At 48.7% G+C, this 23,890-nt stretch overlaps 1 protein-coding gene and 1 long non-coding RNA gene across 2 annotated transcripts in view; one reads left to right on the forward strand and one right to left on the reverse strand.

Annotated features, from left to right (window-relative positions):
- Positions 1-23,890, forward strand: part of MSI2 (musashi RNA binding protein 2) — a 156,340-nt gene that overhangs the window by 60,876 nt on the left and 71,574 nt on the right. The window contains exon 2 of the mRNA XM_017855908.1: positions 6,607-6,689. Coding sequence (XP_017711397.1) covers positions 6,607-6,689 — 83 coding nt within the window. The remainder of the gene's footprint in view (positions 1-6,606; positions 6,690-23,890) is intronic.
- LOC108517803 (uncharacterized) lies at positions 10,598-18,825 on the reverse strand. The gene is made up of 3 exons (XR_001882213.1): positions 18,674-18,825; positions 15,808-15,913; positions 10,598-11,721 (listed from the first exon to the last, which is right to left on the reverse strand). It is a non-coding gene; the product is annotated as an uncharacterized LOC108517803 (long non-coding RNA).

Below are 23,890 nucleotides of genomic sequence, written 5' to 3' on the forward strand. Positions count from 1 at the left end.
TGGGGTTTTTTCTTCCCTCATTTTTTTTCTCCATTAACTAAGTGTGTTAACTCATGACTTGCATTGATTTTCACTGAAGATGCGTTAGATACTACATGATTGCCTATTAGTGTTCATTGACCTATATGATAAGAGAAGAAAATTATTTTTGAGGCTAGGAGGAGGCTGTTCCCATCTTTCTCTCTCTGACCTAAAAAAAAATTCTCTTGTAAGTTAACTGTCGATGTTCCTCAGTGACTGCATTTGGAGCAGGTCATTTTAATTTTGAGGTATCTCGTTTTCAGATTTCGATCTTCTTCTGTGTATGTGGTTTTTTTTTGTTTGTTTGTTTGTTTGTTTGTAGCCTTGTAGTATTCAGATGAATATTTAGTTTTGTTCATTTGGATAAAAGAGGAGGAAAAAGTTTGACTGTTAAATGCTTATCTCTTAAATAGCACTTACTTGTTAGTTTCTAATAATAGCTTCATTCAAGAGAATGCTAGAATTTCATTTTTAAATGCTCCCTGTCAACTGCTACCCTATTAATATCCATTTTTAAACCACTGGTGTTTAGGGTTAACCTTCCCACCACCTTCTTTGTCCCAGCTTTGCTGACTTCTGGAGCTCCTTGGAAGTGTAGGGTGCAGTGTTAAGGTGGGGGCTTTGGGGGGGGGGGCAGGTGCCACTTTGCTGATGCCAATTTGGTGAACTAGTCTCTTATCCCCTTCTGGCCCTTTGTTTCCCCCACCTCCCCTGGTTGTCAGTCCCTGGATCTCCTCCCCATTCTGGGTGGGGGCTTGAGTGAATTTAAATACCCAGGGAGGAGTTCTCTGGTTCTTAGGACCAAGGGAGCAGTGGATGTCCACAGGGGTAACCCAGAGGGCCCCGATGGAGTGCCAGCCCTCACAGACTCACCGTGGACTAGAGCCCTCACCCTGCCAGGGGCTGGAGCAGGACCCCTGCTTCTGCCTGCTTCTTTTAGAGGTCCAGAGAGGCAAAGGGACTCTCTGGGGCACACAGCTTGTTTTCTGGCCCCTTGCTGAGTGAGGATAATTGTGTGTGTCTTTTACCTGGCTGCTACACCTCAGTTTGATGGGCCTTCATGAGGCTCCATTTCTGATTCTCTGTGGGGCCCTCTTTTAGGACAATGAGAAGGAAACAATCATGACTCCCTGTCCTCCAGCTCTCCCAAATCCCCTGTACATCCAGTAGACTGTTCAAAAGACTATGATGCCTTGAAAACCTATGTCAAAACAAGCCAGGCACAACAGTACAGGACATATAGTGTATGATGCCACTTGTATGAGAAAATTCATAGTCATAATAGGTAAAATATAGGCCAGTGTGGTAGCTCATGCCTGTAATCCCAACACTTTGAGAGGCTGAGGCAAGAGGATCGCTTGAGCCCAGGAGTTTCGAGACCAGCCTGGGTAACATGGTGAAACACCATCTCTACAAAAAAATTGCAAAATATTAGCCAGGCGTAGTGGCATACACCTGTAGTCTCAGCTACCTGACAGCCTGAGATAAGAGGATTGCTTAAGCTTGGGAGATCGAGACTGCAATGAGCCAAGATTGTTCTACTTCACTCTAGCCTAAGTGACAGAGGACTGAGACCCTGTCTCAAAAAAAAAAAAAAAAAAGGTAAAATAGAGGTGACTAGGGCTGGGGAGGGGAAATGGGAAGTTATTTAATGGGTACAGAAAAGGTCAGGAGGTGGATACTGGTGATGGCTGCACAGCATTTTAAGTGTACTTACTGCCACTGAATTGTGTGATTAAAAATGGCTACAATGGCCGAGCACATTGGCTCACGCCTATAATCCCAGCACTTTGGGAGGCTGAGGCAGGCAATCACCTGAGGTCAGGAGCTCAAGACCAGCCTAGCCAGCATGGTGAAATCCCGTCTCTACTCTAAATACAAAATTAGCTGGGTGCAGTGGCGTGCACCTGTAGTCCCAGCTACTTGGGAGGCTGAGGCAGGAGAATTGCACGAGCCCGGGAGGTGGGGGTTTCAGTGAGCTGAGATCGCACCACTGCACTACAACCTGGGTGACAGAGCAAGACTCTGTCTCAAAAAAAAAAAAAAAGGCTAAGATGGTAAATTTTATGCTATGTATGTTTTTACCACAGTAAAATACTTATTTCAGAAAAGAAGACTGTGATGCCAAAAGGATTTTTCCCACCCATCACTCTATCCCAAGTATCTGACCCCATTGTTTTGTCCTCCACTGCTCATTTTAATTCATTTTGGGGTTATTCACCACTAAGTTACTAATTTGTTGTAAATGCTAATGCATCTGTGAAATAAAAATGATTATATGTTAAGGAATAACACTTATTGATAATTAAGTGTTCTGTTGCTTCTTTGCTTTCCCCAAATGGAATAAATAAATATTTTAGACATAATCAAGTTTGTTTTCTGTGCTCGGGCCAAACAGACAGAGATGTTGAAATGATATAGGTCTTTAAAATACGGCAGATGAGTCTTGGCATCGCTGAATTGTTATGCATTCAAGGTACATAGGCTTGAAATCCAGGCTATCTCCTCTAATCAGAAAAATCATTTTTGTGATACTTGAATTTTGAGTCCTGTGGGGTTAGGAAAAGGACCAGCAGGGAGAATATCAGAGTCAGAATTTGAAATGATGCCCTGAGTCTTGCCCCAACCCTTCCCGGTGCAACGGTCTGCATTTTAATTCCTGTCTCCTAGCTCAGTCGCCCTTCTTCCCGTCTCAGAGTGGGAAACTGGGGCATCAGAGAGTCCTGAATGGTATGGAGGTGATTTGTGCAGTGGACCAGGAAGGAGTTGGTTTGCAGCAGGAAAGCAGCTCCCATGGCAAGGAACTCAGCCATGGCCTGCCACGGTGACTTGACTTACTCTGGCCTGTATTCTAGGATCAAGTGTGTTTGCTTAGCTGCAAGGTGGCTTTAAACCAGGCTGTCCTCTGGTCTGTGGAGCGGTGCCCTTCACTGGTGGCACTGACTTCATGCTCTTCCACCATAGCCAGAACGGGTTTTTCTCATTCAACCACTGTCTCCTGCCTTCAGTCCAGAGCAGCATGATTGGCCAAGTCAGCAGGCCTGGCGGGAGGAGGTCGTGTGCGGCCCCTCGGTGTGGGATATGGGGGTGGCTGAAACCTAGAACCTTGCTGTATTCGTTTTCTGTGCCTGCCATAACAAATTACCACAAACCTGGTGGCTTAAAACAACAGAAACTTCTTGTCTCACAGTTCTGGAAGCCACTGCTGCACTCCCTGCAAAGGTTCTGGGAGATAGTCGTTCCTTGCCTTCTGGAAGACCAGCTTCTCAAGGCTCCAGGTGTTCCTGGTTTGTGGCAGTACCACTCCATTCTCTGCCTACCTCTGTCTTCACATGGCCTTCTTCTCTTTCTCTGTGTCTCAAATATCCCCTGTTTGTTTTTTAAGGACACCTGTCATTGGATTTAGGGTCCACCCTAAATCCAGGATAATCTCTTCTCAAGATTCTTAATTAAATTACATTTGCAAAAGCTCTTTTTCCAAATAAGGTCACATTCATAAATTCCAGGGATTAGGACATGGATGTATGTTTGGAGGGCCACTATTCAACCTGCTACACTTGTCCTAATTAGCAATGAGGTTCCCTGAAAACTGGCCTATCCTGGCTTGTTTTATTTGCAAGGTGCCTGGGTGTGGGGGCTGGAGCAGTGGGGTGACCTTCAAAGACAGATGAGACCCAGAGTGCCCTGCAGGCTGGAAGTGAGGGGTGGGAGGGAGAGGCTCTCCCTGCATGAGATCCGCTGACTCGTGCCTGTTTGTGAATTGTGCAAGCAGAGGGCCATTGCCTTGTTGATCTCCGCGTCCTTCACAATGCCTAGCACAGGTGGCAGCTGGTAAATGCAGAAGGAAGAGCGGAATCAGTCTTGAGGCAAAGCAGTGACTCAAGTGGATTAGCAAGATGCTCAGAACCTGGAGGAGCAGAAAAGGCTCATTCAGTCACTCACTCAGCACTTAGTGTGTGTTGGGGACCCTGTTCCGTCCTGAGGACCCTCAGAGAACAAGACCCCAGCGTCACCCTCTTGCAGGGTGCTCTGGCTTGAAGTCACGCTGGCCAAATTCCGCAGCCTCTGCAGTGCCACCCCTCCCTTCCTGTGGAATTTCAGGAGGGCGCTGGCTCTTAATCCATTCTCCTGGGGCCAGTTAGGATCTGGGCCCTGGGGGGGTGGGGGGGTGGGGAAGGGGATTAACCAAAAGATTAAGTCCCTGGCTGAGTGCTCCAGGGGTCCTTGACTGGGTGGGAGTTTTAACCTGATGTTTTTAAGGCTCCTCCCAACCCAGAATTCCTGACACATACCTTGGTAGGGGTGAGCTGAACGCCCTCAGGAAACTGAAAGCGCTTAAAGCAGCGCTTGGGGAACAAATACACCAAAGCCCAAAGAGAGAGTATAGGATAGTGTTCCCAGTAGCTTTCTCTCAAAGGACTTGGTTTAGTGGGCAGGGGGTATAAACCTGGTCAAAGGTTTTTTCGTTGGACGGCATTTCAAACATCGTATAATGTCGGATGTCTGCTTCAGGCCTCTGAGGTGACTGACAACCTAGCTTTTACTGGGTGACACTGGGAGAAACTTGCCATCTTTGAGCCTCTCCAGCAGACACTCGTGTCCACTTTATGGTATGTCTGATGCTGTCTTATGTATCTACAACGGGCTGGACTGTGTATGCTGGGAGCATTGGCCCAGTATTTGGTGTGTGGTGGTAGCAAATGGCATGATAAAGATCGCGATTGCTGTGTTTCGTGGTCCTAGCCTTCTGTTTTACTGGAAATGGTTTGAGAGCAGAGAGTAGCCTTTTTTATTCTCGTACCGAAGAATCTGCTAGTCCCTGCAGGAGCTATGCTAAAGGAGCTCCACATATCAGCTCCCCGTTTCCTGGTGTTCCTTAGAAGAAGATGGTGTTAGAGTTGGATGCAGGAGAGTCAGAAGGGACCTGAGAAATTCCCTCTCCGTCCTGTGTTGCAGAGACCCAAAATAGAGAGCTTGAAAAGGAAGCATCTGTATTTTACTCATTGACTGGAAACACAATTATCATAATATAATTGTGATAGAACAGCCATTCCGTTTTTGTCTTCCTGCTTGGTGTGTCTAGCTTAGTGTTCAGCCAGGTTCGTACCTTTCGGGAGAAGAGTGTCTTAGTTGGGGCGGCTATAAGGAAGTACCAAGGTCTATGAAAAACAGTTTATTTCTCACAGTTCTGGAAGCTGGCAGTGTAAGAGCAGAGTGCCAGCACGGTCAGTTCTGAGAGGGGCCCCCTTCCTGTGTACAGACAGCTGCCTTCCTATTGCATCCTCGCATGGTAGAGAGAAAAAACAAGCTTTCTAGTGTCTTTCTGTAAGGGCACTAATTCCACTTATGAGGGCCCCATCCTCACAATCTCATCACCTCCCAAAGGCCCGAACTCTTAATACCATCACATTGGGAGTTTGGATTTCAACATGAATCTGGGTGGGGATGTGGGGGGGCAGCGGGAGGTGGCCACAGACATTCAGATGGCAGCAGACAGCCTTGTGAATCCTGATTTGGGTTGTGACAGGAGGTGTGGAACCCAGGGTCCAGTTCTACCACCTTCATTTGCAGATGCAAAAGTTGAGGCTCAGAGAGGGGAAGGGGCTTCCCCAGATTAAACCTAAAGTAGATGCACAGTGAGAACTGGAAGCCAGGTCTCAGTCTCCCCATCAGTGTGTCTGCCCCCACTGCCTGTGCTCCCTGGCCATATTAGTGCTACCACGTGGCAACTGCATCCCATCCAAGGAGGGTGCAACCCTGCGTGAGGCCATGTGGTAAAGCAGCACTTACTGAGTGGGGTCACAGATGGGGCCACATGCTGGAAACGCTGTCGGAGGCGGGAGGAGAAGAAAGAAAGGGGCAGGAGGGTAGGGAGAGGAACTGAGGATACTGAGCAGCAGTCGCCTGCCAAAATTCTTCAGTGCAGCTTGTCTAGCAAAGCCAGTCTCCAGCCGAGTAAATATAGTGGATAGCTGACAGGCTGACAGCAGGCATCAAACAGTCTTAAACTGCCCCAAATCCACGGCGCTTTTGAAGCAGCAGTAGAAAAAGGATGCCTGCGTGGAACACAGGCCTGAAACTTTTAATAGTTTCTTCCAGGCCTCAGGATGTCCTGATGAGGTATTAGAGGAAGTAATTCAGGAAGAAAAGGACAAATAACCGCCTCCGTCTGGAGGCCGACCCTAGGGCTGGCCAGGGCTGCTCGCGGAAAGGGCAAGCGTGGCCCCGCAGTGATCCACGAGGCTCTCGTTAGCCCACCTGCCTGCTGCGGTGCACAGAGCCGCGGGGCTCTGACCCTTGTAAATAACAGACAAGTAAATTTCTTGTTTGCTTCGGGGCAAATGTAAACCACACAGTGCCGCTGCATGTGGGTGAAATCATTAACTTTTCCTCGCTGTTGGAAGGGTGCTCCGTACAAATTAGAAATCATTGCCTCCAACCTCAAGGCCCTCCCAAGGATCCGCCCACCTACCCCCAGACCAGGAGGCTATCAAGACCTCAGGATGTCAGAGAAAAAACGTGGGCCTGCCAGAACTGAACTCACCCCACCTCTCTTTGTTTTTTCTTCTCTCTCTTTTCCTTTAGGGTTTGGATTTGTCACTTTTGAGAATGAAGATGTTGTGGAGAAAGTCTGTGAGATTCATTTCCATGAAATCAATAATAAAATGGTAAGTGTGTAGGGGTTGTGCTGAAATGGAACGCCCCCTTCCTTTACGTACACACCCCGTCTTGCAGACTGCTGCAGCCCATCATCAGGCTGGAGTGGGCAGGGGTGGGGAGGGGCTAGACGCTCGGGTTCCGGTCCTGTGAACAGTAGCAGTTGTTTCATACTGAGGTGGACAAACTCTATAAAGGGCCAGGTTGTGAATATTTTCATCTTTGCAGGCCATACAGCTGACTGCAACTGCCCAGTTCTGCTGGGTAGAGTCCATAGGCAATGAAGGAGTGGGGCTGCATTTCAATAAAGCTTTGTTTATGGACACCAAAATTTGAACTTTATATACTTTTCACAGGTCACAAAATATTAATTTTTTAACCACTTAAAATGTAAAAACCAGGCCAAGCATGGTGGCTCACACCTATAGTTTCTGCACTTTAAAAGGCCAAGGCAGGAAAATCACTTGAGGCCAGGAGTTCAAGACCAGCCTGGGAAATAGCCAGACCTCATCTCTTAAAAAAAAAAAAAAGAAAAAATTAGTGGGCTGCAGTGTGCCTGTAGCCCCACCTACTCGGGAGGCTGAGGTGGGAGGATCACCTGACCCTGGGAGGTTGAGGCTGCAGCGAGCCATGATCACACCACTGCACTCCAACCTGAGCAACAAAGCGAAACCCTGTCTCAAAAAAATAAAAATAAAATAAAAAGTAAAAACCATTCTTAATTCTTGGACTTTACAAAAACAGGCAGAGGGGCTGGATTTGACCTATGAGTCGTAACTTGCTGACACCTGGCTTAGGATATTCTTTTGCTGTGCAGCTTTTGAGGGGTATATCCTAGATAGGAAGTTTACTGCACCAAACTGTTTCTCTCTTTGGGTCCTGCTGGAAAATTAACATTCCCTCCCTTGCCATCAATTAATTTCTGCCCTCTTGATCAGCTGCTTCCTTCCCTCTCTTTGGCTCTTTAAAGTTCTTTTTTCTGCCACAGCAGCCTCAAAAGGAAGGGAGGTTGGATTACTGGAAGTTTGGGAAGCCATGTAGGCCTCCCAGATCAGTGGCCACCAGAGGGTGCCATATCATGCATAGCATTTGCGCACTCAAAGTCTCAAATTCCTTTCTTCAGATTGAGTGGGGGGTGAAAATTCCCTTCTTTGTTGGCTCCAGAAAAATAGAAGCTCAGCAGGTGTTTCTGGAACCATCAGCAGGTCCTTCAGAGCAAAAACATTTTGGTTGGCTATGAGAGCCTCCAGCCTCAAGAGAAGAGGGAGGGCAAATTTGTGTTTCAATTGCCGCTGTAACTTTAATATTTTCTTCCTTTTGTCAAAACATTTCTTGCTTCTGAAACATGCATTCAGACATGCATTGTATATTGGTCTGATATGTGTTCACCAACTTTAAATTCAATAATAGAGCTTTTAGTGTGGATAAGATCAAAGCAATCTGCTTAGCATGTGGTGCTACAGGCCTGATTCAATATTTGACTTGCTAATTTTTTCCCAGGGCACTAAAATAATATTGTTCATATTGTTCCTTGCCATCATATGCATCTGAAATGAAAATACTCTTTTTTTGCCTACTGTATGTTGGAGGCATCAGCTCAGACATTAAAATGGGAGGGGGGAGATAAGTGTGTAGGAATAACACAGGTCCCCTCGTAGGCTTTCTCTGCTCCCCAATTGTCAGCGCGAGTTTACAGTTGGTACTTTTATCTTGGTAGGTTACTACTTGCTATTTTATTTTATTTTATTTTTTTTAATTGAGACAGAGTCTTGCTTGTTGTCCTGGCTGGAGTGCAGTGGTGTAATCTCAGCTCACAGCAACCTCTGCCTCCTGGGCTCAAGCAATTCTCCTGCCTCAGCCTCCCAAGTAGCTGGGATTACAGGTGTGCACCACCATACCCAGCTAATTTTTGTATTTCATACAGACAAGGTTTCACTCTGTTGGCCAGGCTGACCTCAAACTCCTGACATCAAGTGATCCACCTGCCTCGGCCTCCCAAAGTGCTGGGATTACAGGCATAAGCCACTGTGCCTGACCAGTATTAGCTATTTTTAAAATGAGAGAGACAGAGGACTTAAATGAAACTTGCATCCAGTCCCGGATGCCTTGTTTATCCCAGCCAGAGCAGGCCATTGACAGGCTCCACTAAGGCTGCTGGGCAGTGGGCAGTGGGGAATAGAAGAGGCAGCAGATGCCATTCCTGTCCTGAAGCCTTAAGGGTTCATCAGGAAAGGCCAGATGTAGACCAGAAAGACATTGCTCCGTGTGTCACCTTGAATGCATATGTGTAGCCCTTCACTGTTGACAGGCTTTGAAATGAACCTGAGACACAGATGGGGAAAGGCTTTATCTTGGGAAACTGAGGCTCAGGGGATAGGTCCCAGGCTACCCAGAGAGTGAAGGAGCATAGATCTTGAGCTTACTGGTGCCAGAGGAACTGTATAGACACTTGTTGGAGCTTGGGGGTGGGAGGGTGAATCCCCAGATGACCCGGGCAGCAATCAGGAAGTAGAGCTTCTGCCCCAGAAAAGAACCCATGGGGCTGGCTTGAAGCCAAAGAGATTTGCAGCCATTTTCCCATTTCATGTTTATCACCTTCTCTGCCACCCAGGTGGAGGTTGACTATGTCAGGTGCACGTAACCGGGTTTTTAGTGTAGGGGTTTGTGTTTGCCTTTGAATCTGGGGCTAGTACTTGTTTTTCAAGAGAATGAGTAAAGATGGAAGTAGACAAGAGGAAGAAGTGGGGGCAGAGTGATTAGGATCACAGGCTTTGGAGGTGTTGGTCCATGTTCCCAGCACAGCCGAACAGTTATGAGCTCCGAGGTGGGGAATTTAGAGGCCCTGGGAGAGGACTTTGGAGAAGAACACTGGGCCTTGCTGAGCTCCAGTAAGACAGGGCTGGTAATGATATTGCCTCACCGGGTTGTTAGAGACTGGGTGACATACCATGAGCAAAGGGCTTAGCACAGTGTCTGCACAGGGTGCAAGCTTGATCCGTGTTAGCTCTTGCCATCATCCACGTGCTGTCATTGAGAGATATTTGTCCAGCCAGTTCCTCTCCTCTGAAGAAGGATGGAATTTAAAGGGTGTTGGAAGAGAAGCCTGGATCCTGAATTGTTTTGGTTTTTGTGATACTGGTTTCTACTTCTGAGGCCCAGAGAAAGGGAAATGAGTTTAAACTGGTCTATGGACAGAATTCAAATGAGATATCCGGAAAAACTGAAAACTCAGAGACTGCCAAGCAGGAACACGGATGATTGTTAGAATGTGTATAGGAGTGTTTCATAAACAGGACTGTGCTGTGAAACCACAGACCCATCTCCTCAAACCCTCGCAATCTTTCTGGGCATTTGGCAGGAAGTGGCAGATAGCTGCCCCCCGGTACATACTGGAGCCATGAGTTTTTGATATTCGCAGATAGGAAAGGTCTTAGTGCAGATTAGTCACAGACATAGGACTTGAATCTAGGTCTTCTGATTCAATCTCATGTGCCTGGCACTTAGGAGACCCTGTATAAATAATTGTGGACTACATAAAGGATTCACTGAAGGACCACATGTCTGTGAGGCACATTATAGTTCCGAAAGCCATCTCCCATCTAATTGGGCTGGGGAGTCGCTTCCTGGGCATTTTTTAAAATGGAGGTCCTTCTCTACCATGTAGAAGGGCCAGGAGCAGGAATGAGTCGTTCTACTCTGCAGGGGACCAGGATAACAGTCTTTGGGAAGTGGGGATCACAGGAACTCCCCATGTAGGCCCTGCCTTAAGGAGGTCATCTCCAGAGGGGGCGGCAGGAGGATGCCCAGAAAGACCCCACATGACACCCTTTCGCACATAAAGATCCCACAAGTAGCTGACATTGCGTGGTACAAACTACATACTCTGCTAAACACTTTATGCATCATGCATCTTATTTCATTTGATTTTCACTTACTCTTCAATCATTATACGCATTTACAGATTGGCACGACGAGGCAGAGAGAGGTTAAGCAGTTTGCCCGAGGTCACATGGTCAGCAAATGGCAGCCCCAGAATTCGAGCCCAGAAAGCTATACTCCAGAGCTCATGTTTGTACCTATCAGGCTGTGTGTCCTCTTCAGGCCAAAAGGGACTTTCAAGGCTCTCTAGCTGGGCTGCAGGCCCTCCGCCACTGACCGCCCTTTCCCAGTCAGCTCTGTTGTGGCCTGTGCAGTTCCACGTTCTCCTAGTAGAAGAGCGGAGGAGACAAGCCAGATTCCCAGCTAGGGAGAAGAACCACGCTTGGGTTTTACAGGTCCCGGATCTCCATGCCTCTTCCTCCACTGCCACAAGCACAGATAAGTGACAAGCATGGGCCAGGAGTTGACTGCCACCCAAGCTCAGGGCCAAACCCACAAGCCCTCCAAGCCAGAGCGAAATGCAATAAACACACACAAATGCATGCACAGAGCCGCCTCGTGACCCGTCAGAGAGGGGCTCCTCCCTGGCTACTCTGTGTGCCCCAGTGCGGGTGCAGCTAATAATGCCTCCCGTCGCATTCCCCTGATTGAAGCAGCCCCTGAGCAGCAGGGACACTTGCTTGATGAGTCACCAGAGCCCAGCCTTCAAGCGGCCTCCTGACAAGCCGGGCAGCAGCAGGAAGGGAGGTAAGAATTGACAAGAGCCACCTCCAGGCATCCGCAGAGGCCTAGTACAGCCTAGGACTTGAAATGATGTTGGGAGCCATCACCACCCTCGTTGGGTGAGAGTGTGGGTACAGCCTGAAAGATGCTTGGGACGAGGGCATCTTGAGTAGAGCATTTCCTCACACCTGATTTAACAGGAAGGAATCGGTGCTTATAGGCATTGGGACCATGCTTTACGTGCACGCTGTCTCCTTTTGTCTTCACAACATCCTGAGCGGGAGTCCTCATCTGATTTTACAGAGGGGTTCACTAGAGCTCAGTAGCAGTGGATCTCCTGTGGTGGGACAGCTCTAAGGGGCAGAGCTGGGATTTGAACCTGTGTCATTCTGGCTCTGAACCCTCTGTTCTCATTATACCTTGCTGCCCATTTAGGCAAACCTAATATTTGAAAAATATGGATTTATATGATGGGTGAATATCAAGAAGAGTTTTTATTTGCTTCATACAAATACTACTACAGGATTACTTTAAATCAACTTTGTCCAACCCATGACCCACGGGCCATATGCGGCCCAGGATGGCTTTGAATGTAGCCCAATGCAAATTCATAAACTTTCTTAGAACATTATGATTTTTTTTGTGGATTTTTTTTTTAAGCTCATCAGCTATCTTTAGTGTTAGTGTATTTCATGTGTGACTGAAGACAGTTCTTCCACAATGTGGCCCAAGGAAGCCAAAAGATTGGACACCCCTGGTTTTTTTTTTCTTTTTTTGGAGACAGGGTCTCGTTCTGTCACCCAGACTAGAGTGCAGTGACACGATCTTGGCTTACTGCAACCTCTGCCTCCCAGGTTTGAGTGATTCTCATGCCTCAGCCTCCTGAGTAGCTGGGATTATAGGCATGGGCCACCACGCCCAGCTAATTTTTTGTGTGTTTTTAGTAGAGATAGGGTTTTGCCATGTTGGCCAGGTGGTCTAGAACTCCTGGCCTCAAGTGATCCCCTTGCCTCTGCCTCCCAAAGTGCTGGGATTACATGTGTCAGCCGCGGCACCTGGCTACACCCCTGCTTTAAATAGTCCTTTTTCTCACTCCTTTAAGGTGATAGGATTTACAGAAATTTGCTAAGTAACTCATGGATACAGCTACTTTGGTTGTCCCTTGTCTTGGGATGAGAGGTCTGGATGCTGGTAGTCAAAGTGTGGTCCATGTACCAGCAGCCTCGGCAGCCCCTAGGAGCTGGTTAGGAATGCAGAGTCCCAGGTCCCACCCTAGACCTACAGAGTCAGAATCTGCATGCTGACAAATCCCCAGTGATTGGTGTGCACATTAAAGTCTGAGAAGCACCAGGCAAGGGCCACTGCTAATGACAGATAATGTGGGAGTTGTGGGTCATAAATAGACCAGCCATCATCAGAAGGAAGGGACTTGGGAATGAAGGGAGCATGGAGCCAGGCCAAATAGGGCCAAGCCAGGCCTGGCACCTGGGCCCCCAGGCCAGTCTGGTGCTCTTGGCACCACTCCATACTCCCTCTGTGGTCAAACAGAGACCAGATTTCCAAAGATCTCCCGGAGGAAGCTCTCAGTGCCAGGGACTGCTCCCGCCCCTCACCATACCCTTTCCCTTTGTGTGCAGGCCTTGGAGCATTGCTTGCAGAAGACACATGAGGCATGCATCTGTTGGGGTAAAGGGCTCGATTCTCCTGAGTGAGGTGCACTTGCTCTTGTCCCCAAGTCGGGACCTGCTGGGTCACTTAGACGCACCAAGAGAGCTTTGGAATCTGAGCCTGAATCCCAGGTCCACCGCTGGTGTTTCTGAGACCACAGGCGAGTGCCCTACCTGTCTGCACCAGTTTGCTCCTCTGGGAAATCAGAAGGTTGAGGATAGCTGCCTTTTGCAGCTTGTATAAAGCCCTGATTTGATACCTGGAGGTCTCAGCCTTTTCTGTTGTAGGGTATGTAATTGGGTAGCCTTGAAGGCATCAGCCCTTGATAACTTCAAGTTTCCCCCATTGGGCCTAAGCCAGGGGCCAGGAAATTTTCTATAAAGGGCCAGAGAGTCTCTGTCACATCTATTCAGCCCTGCCATTGTAGCACACACACAGGCAATATGTAAATGAAGGGGTGTGGCTGTGTTCAAATAAAGCTTATTTACAAAAACTCATGGCAGCTGCATTTGGCCTGCTGGCCACAGTTTGTTGCCTCCTGGACTAAACTAATCTAGCTCAGAGCAGGTCCACTCAGGGTGCTCCTTGTCTACAGGGGTCCAATGAAAGGCATTTAGCCAAATGGTCAGCCAGTTTCACTATTAGGCACACATTTTTAGGGGTGGAGTAGAAAGGGGGTGAGCCCCCAGGTGGGGAGTGACTGGTCAGAACAGGGTGCTGTCAACCAGGGAGGCCTTCCTGGTAGAGGGTGCCTCAAGTCCTCAGTGCTGAACCACCTTCCACTTCCCAGCTTGGTGGCCTTGGACAAGTTACTTACGTGTTTTGGCTCTGTGGTTCCCCTTTCTGTAAAACAGGTTGTGGTAGTGCCTGCCTCAGAGAGCGCTGTCACCTAAGACTTGTAAGGGTTTGGAACAGAGCCAGGCCATAGCACGCTCTATAGAGTGATATCACCACTGTCATCGTCGTCATCATTCTTAGAATTATTTTACTGAGGAAATATGGAGTTAGCAGGTAAGGAGGTCCTCAGCAGATTATAAGTCAGTAAAATGCAAGTGTGCAGGACCTGGGCAGGACTGGGTCCCAAGTCTACAGGGCAGGGATGGAGAGTATGAGGTAGGCACTCTCAGTGCCTCTGGGGACGGTCCTAGGAGAGGAGGTGGTGCACCTCCCAAAGCAGGAGGAGCCCAGAGATGTGATTGTCTAGGCTCCGGAAAAGCTGAGTCCTACTCTTCACCTGACTCATTCTTTAGGAAGTTTCCAAAAAAATCCACTTCTAAGAGCAAAGCCTAGTGAGATCTCAGGCCTGCTACCCTTCAGGTTTGACTCGGAACCGGGGATTCTGGGGAAGAAAGGGCAGAAGGATAAGAAGGGAGGAGAGTTCTGAGGTGTCCTCTTGGACTCAGGGCTGCTGTGCTGTGACCAGCCCATCCATGGAGGCCAGCCCCAGGCTAGGGTCGGCTTCTGGGCCCTGCCACCTGGCAGGGTGCCCAGTGATTGGACTCACCCCCACTCCCTCCAGCTGCTCCTCCTCAGCCCTGAAGACAGCTCAAAAGTGGTGGGTGTATTTGTGTGTGGGGAGGGGGGCGGGTAATGTGGGTGGAATTAACTAGGTTTCTGTATTCACGATCCTATTTGTAGCATCATTCTCACTCGTAAGCTAATTTTAGCCATCCATTCTGCTTCTGTTGCCATTTATAAAATGAGAATGTCAAATGCAATATTAAACAAGCAGGATGAAGGCAAAAAAGGAAATGCCAGAGAGGCGTTTAATAAATGAATCTGGTGTTTACGTGGGAGAGGGAGAGATCCTGCCCCCCACGCATCACACACGCGAGCACGTGCACATGCTGTTTGTGTACAGGCTGTGTTAACGAGAGCAGAGTGATTAGTGTGTTGGGGGAGGCGGGGTGGTTTGGTGGTAAATGTTTGTTGCTCTTTAGGCAGAAGTAATTTGGCCTGCAGGGAGTGGCCTCCCAGTTGCCTGAGTGGTTCGCTTGCCCTCCATCTGTCCTCTGGTGATGTCAATGTGGGCAGGGCCAGGAAGGGCAGTGGTCTGTCTCCTCAGTGTCTCAGCACCCAGTGCCTCTGGGCTTTTCTGAACGTGCTGCCACCAGCGTCCCCCTACTTCAGCCCCAGGGCGCAGGGTCATGAGAGGGGAGCACGGAGACCACTAGGAGGGGCTGCTCCCCCTTCTCTTCTGCCTCTTCCCCGTGCAGAAGGCAGGGCATGAACAGTCTGCGCCCGTATGCAGCTGCAGAGACCAAGCCTAGAGTAGCGTGTCTCTTGCCTGGACTCTTGCCAATTTCTCTTCTAGTTTCACTCTAGTTTCCCCAGGGCCTGGGAGTTCTGTCTCTGGTTCTTCCTTTGCCCTCTTCTTTCAGCTGCTCTGCCAAGAAAAGAAGGCTCAAGCCATGCCTTTTATTTTCTCCCTCTCTTAAATAAATGAAGTTCGGCCCTGTGCAGGGCCTCTGCCCAGCCCACCGTGCACTGGGGTAAGCACTCCTCCAGCCTTGTGGCGGAACCTGAGCACCTGCTGGAGGCTGAGGTTTCTTTCCACTTTGAAATGCCCTTGCAGGTTCCCAGAAATGAAAAGGAGGACAGCTGCTGCTGCCACCATCAGCTTTTTCCCCAAATAGTGCAGCCTGGGAAGCTCTCTTTACACATCCTGCTGATGAAAGCAGAGATGGGACCTACCTGGCTGACAGGTGCGGGGAGGGTTAGGGAGAAAGGCAATGACTGTGTGCTAAGAATCTGCTGTGCTGGGGAGGCTGCTGCTCTCTGTCTTCCTCTTCAGTCCCCAGTGTGAGATTTCAGTGAACACAGATGTGAACTGACTTCATCACCTTCAAAGGCCCTCACCTAGGCTCCATGTGGAGAGGGCAAGGTGTGACTCAACCAACTTTATCCAGTGCAAGCACTTTATAGGATTAGCTCCGAGAGCCCTATGGGGTAGGCACAGCTGTCACTGTTTTAGAGATGAGAACATGGAGGTGCAAAGAAGTTAGTCAGCTGGTCTCAGCTCAGAGACCCGGCAAGTGGAACAGAGATTTAAAGCCAGGAGCCCTAGCCCTAGGCTAGACTGCTGTATAACAGACTAGGCACCCTCTCTCAGATCTGGGCAGGGCGGGGGCTGCAGTTATTGGAGTGCTTCTCAGGTGATACTGGGGACCAGCTCCTCTCTACCCATTGCCTAGATTCTGAGGACCTCTGAGGGAAGAGCCACATCTCAGCCACATTCATTTCTGTGTCCACACCCAGCCCCTGCTTGGTAAATAGGAGATGCTTAATGTTTATTTTTGGTTTATGACCTATTTCACTTTGCCATCACTGATTGTAATAAAAACACTGAGCAGAGGAAACGGTGGATGAAATTAATTCTGGAAGTGGTGAGGAGATCAGTTGTGGAAGCTAGCATCGGGAAGGCTTTGTGAACTAGACCCAGATAGGCCTTGAGGGTTGGGTGGAGGGTGTGGGGAAAGGCTGTGTGCGGTGGGGTGGGGTGGGGCTGGCAGTCGGAGACCTAGAGGAGGGAGCAGAGGTTTTGAAGCTGGGGGTCTACGATTGAATTCTGGCTATGCCTTGTGACCTTGGGCGAGTCATTCCTCGGAACCTGTGTCCTTTTCTGCGAATCATTCCTCGGAACCTGTGTCCTTTTCTGCTGTAACTATGAGGCAGATAAGGCCATCGCACAGAGGAAATGAGGCTCCATGCAGTAAGGGAGTTGACAACCATGGACATTCTTTGAGGACTTCTGTGTGCCAGGCACTGTACTTTATATCCATTATGTGTATATGTTATATAATATATGAAAATTACACACACGAGGATGTTGTGGCTGTGCCTAGTTATGGATAGCACTCAATAAACAGTGCATGCCTTCCTCCCCAGAGTAACCCTGCTGAGTCAAGATTATAAATCTAAGAGGTCTCTCAATGCCTTTTGCAAACAGATCTGGGCCATTTATAACATGCATGTGTCCTGGAAAGTAGACATTACTGCTGCCTGCTTTCCCCTGCCGAAGCTGGCAGCTCCATTTCCTTTGCATAGTAACCCTTTCCTCTGTAGACCGCATGGGCGGGTCCCACATCCGTGAGGACCTTTTTGCAGTAGAACAAGAAAAGTTATCATGTACAAGTAGGTCTGCTGGTGCTTGGCCACACGCTGGTCCCCGTCCCCAAGGACCGTGCCTGATTATGATGTCTGGGAAAGGGAGAAGGGAGGGTCTCTTCCGCTCACTTTCCAGTATCCACAGTGACCAGCCGGGAAACCTCTCTGTGTTAGGCCGTTCTTGCGTTGCTATAGAGAAATACCTGAGACTGGGGAATTTATTTGAGAAAGAAGTTTAGTTGGCTTACCGTTCGGCAGGTTGTACAGGCATGGCGCCAACATCGCTGGGCTTCTGAGGGGGCCTCAGGGAGCTTTGACTCATGGGGGAAGGCAAAGTAGGAGCAGGCACATCGCATGGTGAAAGCAGGTACAAGCAAGAGAGAGAGTGCAGGGAGGTGCCGTGCCAACATTTTTTTTTTTTTTTTTTTTTTTTTTTTTTTTTTTTTTTTTTTTTTTTTTTTTTTTTTTTTTTTTTTTTTTTTTTTTTTTTTTTTTTTTTTTTTTTTTTTTTTTTTTTTTTTTTTTTTTTTTTTTTTTTTTTTTTTTTTTTTTTTTTTTTTTTTTTGTTTTTTTTTTTTTTTTTTTTTTTTTTTTTTTTTTTTTTTTTTTTTTTTTTTTTTTTTTTTTTTTTTTTTTTTGTTTTTTTTTTTTTTTTTTTTTTTTTTTTTTTTTTTTTTCTTTTTTTTTTTTTTTTTTTTTTTTTTTTTTTTTTTTTTTTTTTTTTTTTTTTTTTTTTTTTTTTTTTTTTTTTTTTTTTTTTTTTTTTTTTTTTTTTTTTTTTTTTTTTTTTTTTTTTTTTTTTTTTTTTTTTTTTTTTTTTTTTTTTTTTTTCTTTTTTTTTTTTTTTTTTTTTTTTTTTTTTTTTTTTTTTTTTTTTTTTTTTTTTTTTTTTTTTTTTTTTTTTTTTTGTTTTTTTTTTTTTTTTTTTTTTTTTTTTTTTTGAGAGGGAGTCTCACTCTGTCACCCAGGCTGGAGTGCAGTGGCCGGATCTCTGCTCACTGCAAGCTCCGCCTCCCGGGTTCACATCATTGTCCTGCCTCAGCCTCCTGAGTAGCTGGGACTACAGGTGCCCGCCACCTTGCCCTGCTAGTTTTTTTGTATTTTTTTTTTAGTAGAAACGGGGTTTCAACGTGTTAGCCAGGATGGTCTCGATCTCCTGATCTCGTGATCCGCCCATCTCGGCCTCCCAAAGTGCTGGGATTACAGGCTTGAGCCACCGCGCCCGGCCGGTGCCACACATTTTTAAGCAACTCCGAGTAAGAGCTCACTCATCACCAAGCAGGTGGCCCAAGCCATTCACAAGGGATCCACCCTCATGATCCAGACACTTCCCACCAGGCCCCACCTCCAACTCTGGGGAGTACATTTCAACATGAGATTTGGGTGGTGACAAATATCCAAACTATATGATCACCTGAGTTTGCAGAGGGCAGAAGGGCTCGTATCAGTGAGGGAAAAGGACTGCAGAGTGGTTAGGGACCCTTCCCCTGCCAGACTGAAGGACCAGGGCTTCCCAGCACAGCTGTCAGGATTTCCAGGGATGCAATTGCTGCCTCACCAATCCCCCAGCCCCTTAATGGCTTCTTAAGGCCTTGCCCTCACCCGGCCGCATACTCACAGTAGTCAGGAATCCATCTTGCCTCTGGCCCTGGGCAAGAAAGCGTCTGGATGGAACTGAAACCCTGGACCAGATGTTAGAACTGAGTAGAGGTGATCTGGCTCTCTGAAGGTCATACAGGGAGTGATGGTGACACGCCCATCTCAAGTGGGAGCTGCACATGGAGGGGGAGCCGAGGTTCCTGCGTTTCCCTCCCTGGGCCACTCCACCTCCCCTGGGTGGGTTCCACCCCCTCTCCTTATTACCTCATAGCCTCTTTCTCCAACTCATTCAACAGCTCTCTCAGCAGCACCAGCTTCCTGGGTATGAGACCTGAGCCGCGGCTTGGCCCTGCCCTCAGAAGGCCCCCACACTGGTCTAATGCTCTGCTCTTTGTTGCCGTCTTGCAAATCCTAGTCATTGTTGGACAAAGGACCCCTCATCGTCTTTTGGCCGTGGGCCCTGTTCGTTCTGCTATGAGGCTGACTTGGGGCGAGGTGCCATGCAGGTACACAGTAGGAGAGTTGAACCCCGATCAAGGGCTTGTTTTGTGTTTATCTTCCTTGCTTTGCAAGTTCCTTGAGGTTGGGTCTCCCCAAATCTTGATTATAAACCTGCAAGAGCCTTACAAAATGTCCTGCTTTTTGTGGGGTCTCCAGAAAAGGCTTGTGATTGGCAGAGGGGGCAAGAGAGCAGTGACCAGGAATAAGAAAGGCTGTGGCCACTGGATGGCAAAGGAGGGCTGTGGGGAGGTGTGTATGACGTGTGGTCTCTGGAGGCCAGGCTCACCCCCTCCTGCCTCAGTAGCAAGATGTGTGTAGCTGTCAGGCTCTAGGCAAGACACTTAACACTTGAGTAGCATCTCCCCTCCTCTTCACCATCTCCCTGGGCAGGGCTCAGGGCCTAATGGCCAGAGGAGAGGATCAGCTTGGGGCTTCAGAGAAACAGTGTTGGCCTTGAACCCACCAGAACCTGGCTGGGGAAGAGGTCAAGCTGATCGGGGGCAAGACCAGGTCAGATCTCTTACATCTATTAGGAAACGCCACGGAAGGACAGGTACCCACCCTAGAAACTGCAGGACATTCTCTCCTCCTGAGCCCTTTCTTCCCTCTGTTCCCCTCCCCTTTCTGTTAGCCAGACAGACGGTCAAGGTTGATACCTGAGCACTGGGGAATTTTATCCATTGAAATAGGCCTCTCCCCTTGGAGGACTAAACAGGCTCAGACACGACCTGTTTGGAGTGAGAAATGAAACTGCAAACACTGGCCTCTTCAGGCCAAACAGGCTTTCCTTGTCCTAGATGGTACATCAAGGCCACAGGTCCAGGGCTTGGATTTCCCTCTGGGCCCCGAGGCCGCGTGCTGACTGGGTTCTTTTGTACAGAGACCAGGGAAAAACAAAAGCCCCTTACTTCCCAAAGCTTGGCATACTTCTCAGACTGCCAGCCACCATCCCCGAAGATGCCAGGGCAGTGAGCTTACCTTTACAAGGGCTTCGGATCCTTTGGGGAGGAGTGGCCACTCATAGTAGCTGCAGGGAAGGTGTTCTTGCAGAAGCTCCAGCACCTCCTCTGAAAGCCAGTGCTAAGCATTCCCCACTAGGGAGACGGTGTAACGCAGGGCCACAGCACACACTCTCCTGGCTTGGGCTGGGGCTATAGGCAGATCGGGATTAACGTCCCAGCCCTGCACCCAGGTACTGGGTCTGGAGCACAGGTTAGATGTCTGAGTCTGAGCCTCAGTTTCCTGCTCTGTGGGATGGATATATAGCTATAAAGGACATCATCGGGTCCACTGACAAAACAAGCATATGGAAGGTAAAGTATTTTATTAATGTTAAATGTACTGAGACTGATAACTATGCTATGATTACGTAAGAAAATGCCCTCACGTTTAGGAAATGCAAACCAACTTACTCTCAAATGGAAAAAAGAAAAATCCCGGCCGGGTGCAGTGGCTCATGCCTGTAATCCCAGCACTTTGGGAGGCCGAGGCGGGCAAATCACAAGGTTAGGAGTTCAAGACCAGCCTGGCCAATATGGTGAAACCCCGTCTCTACTAAAAATACAAAAATTAGCAGGGCGTGATGGCATGCACCTGTAGTCCCAGCTACTCGAGAGGCTGAGGCAGGAGAATCGCTTGAACCCGGGAGGCGGAGGTTGCAGTGAGCCGAGGTCGCGCCACTGTACTCCAACCTGAGTGACACAGCAAGACTCCATCTAAAAAAAAAAAAAAAAAAATTCTACATATAGATATAGAGGGCTCAGGAGTACAGTGTGCAAATGATAAGGCAAAAGTAACAAAATGTTAGCAGTAGGTGATTTCTGGTAAAGGATACCATCCTTGCAACTTTTCTATACATTTGAAATGATTCCTGAGTAAGGAGTTGGAAACTGCAAACCTCCTTGCTGAGCTGCTGTGGGTGCTGATGGGAGGAGGCACCCAACCCAGTGGGCAGCAAGGATAAGAGTGTTAGTGACCACAGTGGCCACACTCCCATCAGGCCTTTGTTTTGTTCTCTAAAGGAACATGCTGCTGCCCTAGGCGTCCAGGGACTAGGTTTACCATGGGGACTATGAGGAAGCCACACCCTGTCTTCCAAGGCCAGTTTGTCGAACAAAGCAGCATATTGGGAAAAGAAAATTTCACAACAAATCCCATCAATTTTGTTGGGGTGGGGGGTGTTGGCACATCCCTGGTATTGGGAGTGTTTTGTGGCATTGCCATCTGCGCACCTTGAAAACAGAGACCTGGTCTTTCTGGTGTGAGCAGTCAGTCATCAGTGGCCTCTGAGGCTTCTTACAAGTGCTCAGTCAGATGGAACATCTCACTGCATTTCTTGCCCCTTGAGTAGACTGCTCTGGTCAGTTGCTATTTTAAACAGTAAAAGCAGCAGCCACTGTGAGAAGCTGTTGGTGCAGGAGTCTCAAGGACTGAGACTGGGAGGTGGGCCTTCCTCAAGGGGAAGTCTTAGGAGGTGAGGCCAAAACACCTGCAGCAAGAGGCCTGGTCCCTGTGAGCACCACCTTTGTTTTGTTTTAGAGGACCATGAAGAGCCAGGCAGGCCTCTGTGGGACTGCAGTGGGAAGGGAGCCCCCGTGCCCTGCCCTCTGCCCTGTGGTGAGAGCAGCCCTATGTGCCCACTGCTCCAGGGACCCAGCCAGCCAAGAGCCAGAGTGTGAGGAGTGCCTCCTGCTGCCTTGTCAGCCCACTGCCCTTCACCGACCTCATGTGGTTGTTAGTTTCCAAAGATTATCCCTAGAGCCCCCTCCCACACGGACTCTAGGCTGGCCCAGTGTCAGCAGTAGAATGTGTTGGAGGAAGCACTGTGAGTCCCAAGGCTAGGTTAGAAGAAACCTTGCAGCTTCTGCCTGAGTCTCTTGGAATGCTTGTGCTTGGGACACTTCCTCTAGGGACTCAGCCGCCATATTGTGGCAAGACCAGGCGCCGTGGAGAAGCCATGGTGGACGTCTCCTCAGCAGGCCCAGCCGAACCAGCGTGGCTGCCTACCATGGGAGCGAGGAGCCATCTTGGACCTCCGGCCTCGTTGAGGCCTCCTCTGGCTTCAGCCCCAGTCACCACCTGACCACAGCGCCATGAGACCACCAGCAAGAGCCCAGCTGAGCCGGTCACCCCACAGAACCCTGAGGAAGGATGATTAAATTGTTGCTCAAAGCCATTAAGTTTGGGGGCAGTTTGTTGCTCAGCAGTAGATACCTGGAACAGAGTGTGTGGTCAGATAGCCTAAGTACATGACTAGAACCGAAAAGATAGCCTGCTTTTTATACTGTTTGGGTTCTGACCGTAACCCGGGTTGTTCATGCCAAGCTCTCTGGCTTATGCAGGGCCTGGGGGAGGACAGCAGGGGAAGGTGACCCGATGTCTGCTAACTCAAGAGGCTCGGGAGGCTGACAAGTGCAGAAGCAGCGAGGGGCAGGTTGATGTGTGAGTACTTGCATTCATCTTAGGAGAACAAGACAATCAGAGCCTCTTCTTTTTCAATACAGTGAGAGCTCTCAGAGAGGTAGAAGCTTTCCTTATTTATCTTTGGGTTCCCAAAGCCTAGCACTTGCCTGGCATGTTGAGTTCCTCTGCATCCACATCATTGAATTAAGTGGCTGAGTCTTGGGGGTGGAGGGGACTGGACAGGCTTCCTGGTCCTGAGAAGTCTTTCAAGAGGCCTTCAGGGCAGGCAGGTCAGGTTCCCTGCTGTTAACTGTTACCTGCTGCCTTCCCCTGTGGTTCAGATGCCCAGGACAGGCCAGGGTCCCCCCCGGAGAGTGCGTGTGCCATGGCCCCTGGCCTTGGGGAACACTCACCGTTGACCCAGTGGGTGGTTGGCACTCAAACAGTCACTGCTGCCCAAACCACCAGCAGCAAAGACAGAGCAGAATTAAACAGAGCTGTCAGCCCTGTTCAGTGAGAGGAAGAGTAGGTGGGTTTGTTTAAAATACTCCCATTACAGTCAGTTAACCTTTATGTTCCCTAAATGAAAATTGTATAAACCTGAGATTTCCGTTGATCAGGTTGCCTAGGAACAGGCAGCAGGTTTTCATAAGACAATGCAGTAGATTGTCACCGATAGGGCTATTAGGAAGTGAGCTGGTTAGCGATATTATTCCCCTTGCTGGTGTTGGCTTTGGGTAATTATCTGTCTGCCTGTGCAAGACACACCCATCTTCCCAGGCTTGGGGCAGGTTCATGCAAATGAGATTTCTCAGCCTGCTCCTCTGGAGTCCTGAAGTCAGTTTTCAACCCTGAGCTTAGGAGAGCCAATTTGGATGAGTTTGTTGTTTTCAATCACCTTTTCCCCCCTACCTGCAATGACAACATTCTAATAGCCCTATCGGTGACAGTCTATTGCATTATCTTACAAAAACCTGCTCCCTGTTGCTTAGCAGAAAGCTTGGAAAATAAATAGCAAAATGCCCGATTAAAATTTAAAAACAGGCCGGGCGCGGTGGCTCAAGCCTGTAATCCCAGCACTTTGGGAGGCCGAGACGGGCGGATCACGAGGTCAGGAGATCGAGACCATCCTGGCTAATACGGTGAAACCCCGTCTCTACTAAAAAATACAAAAAACTAGCCGGGCGACGAGGCGGGCGCCTGTAGTCCCAGCTACTCGGGAGGCTGAGACAGGAGAATGGCGTGAACCCGGGAGGCGGAGCTTGCAGTGAGCTGAGAGCCGGCCACTGCACTCCAGCCTGGGCGGCAGAGCAAGACTCCGTCTCAAAAAAAA

The sequence above is a fragment of the Rhinopithecus bieti genome, unplaced genomic scaffold (assembly GCF_001698545.2).
Source record: "Rhinopithecus bieti isolate Rb0 unplaced genomic scaffold, ASM169854v2 scaffold_41709, whole genome shotgun sequence".
Lineage (NCBI taxonomy): Eukaryota > Metazoa > Chordata > Mammalia > Primates > Cercopithecidae > Rhinopithecus > Rhinopithecus bieti.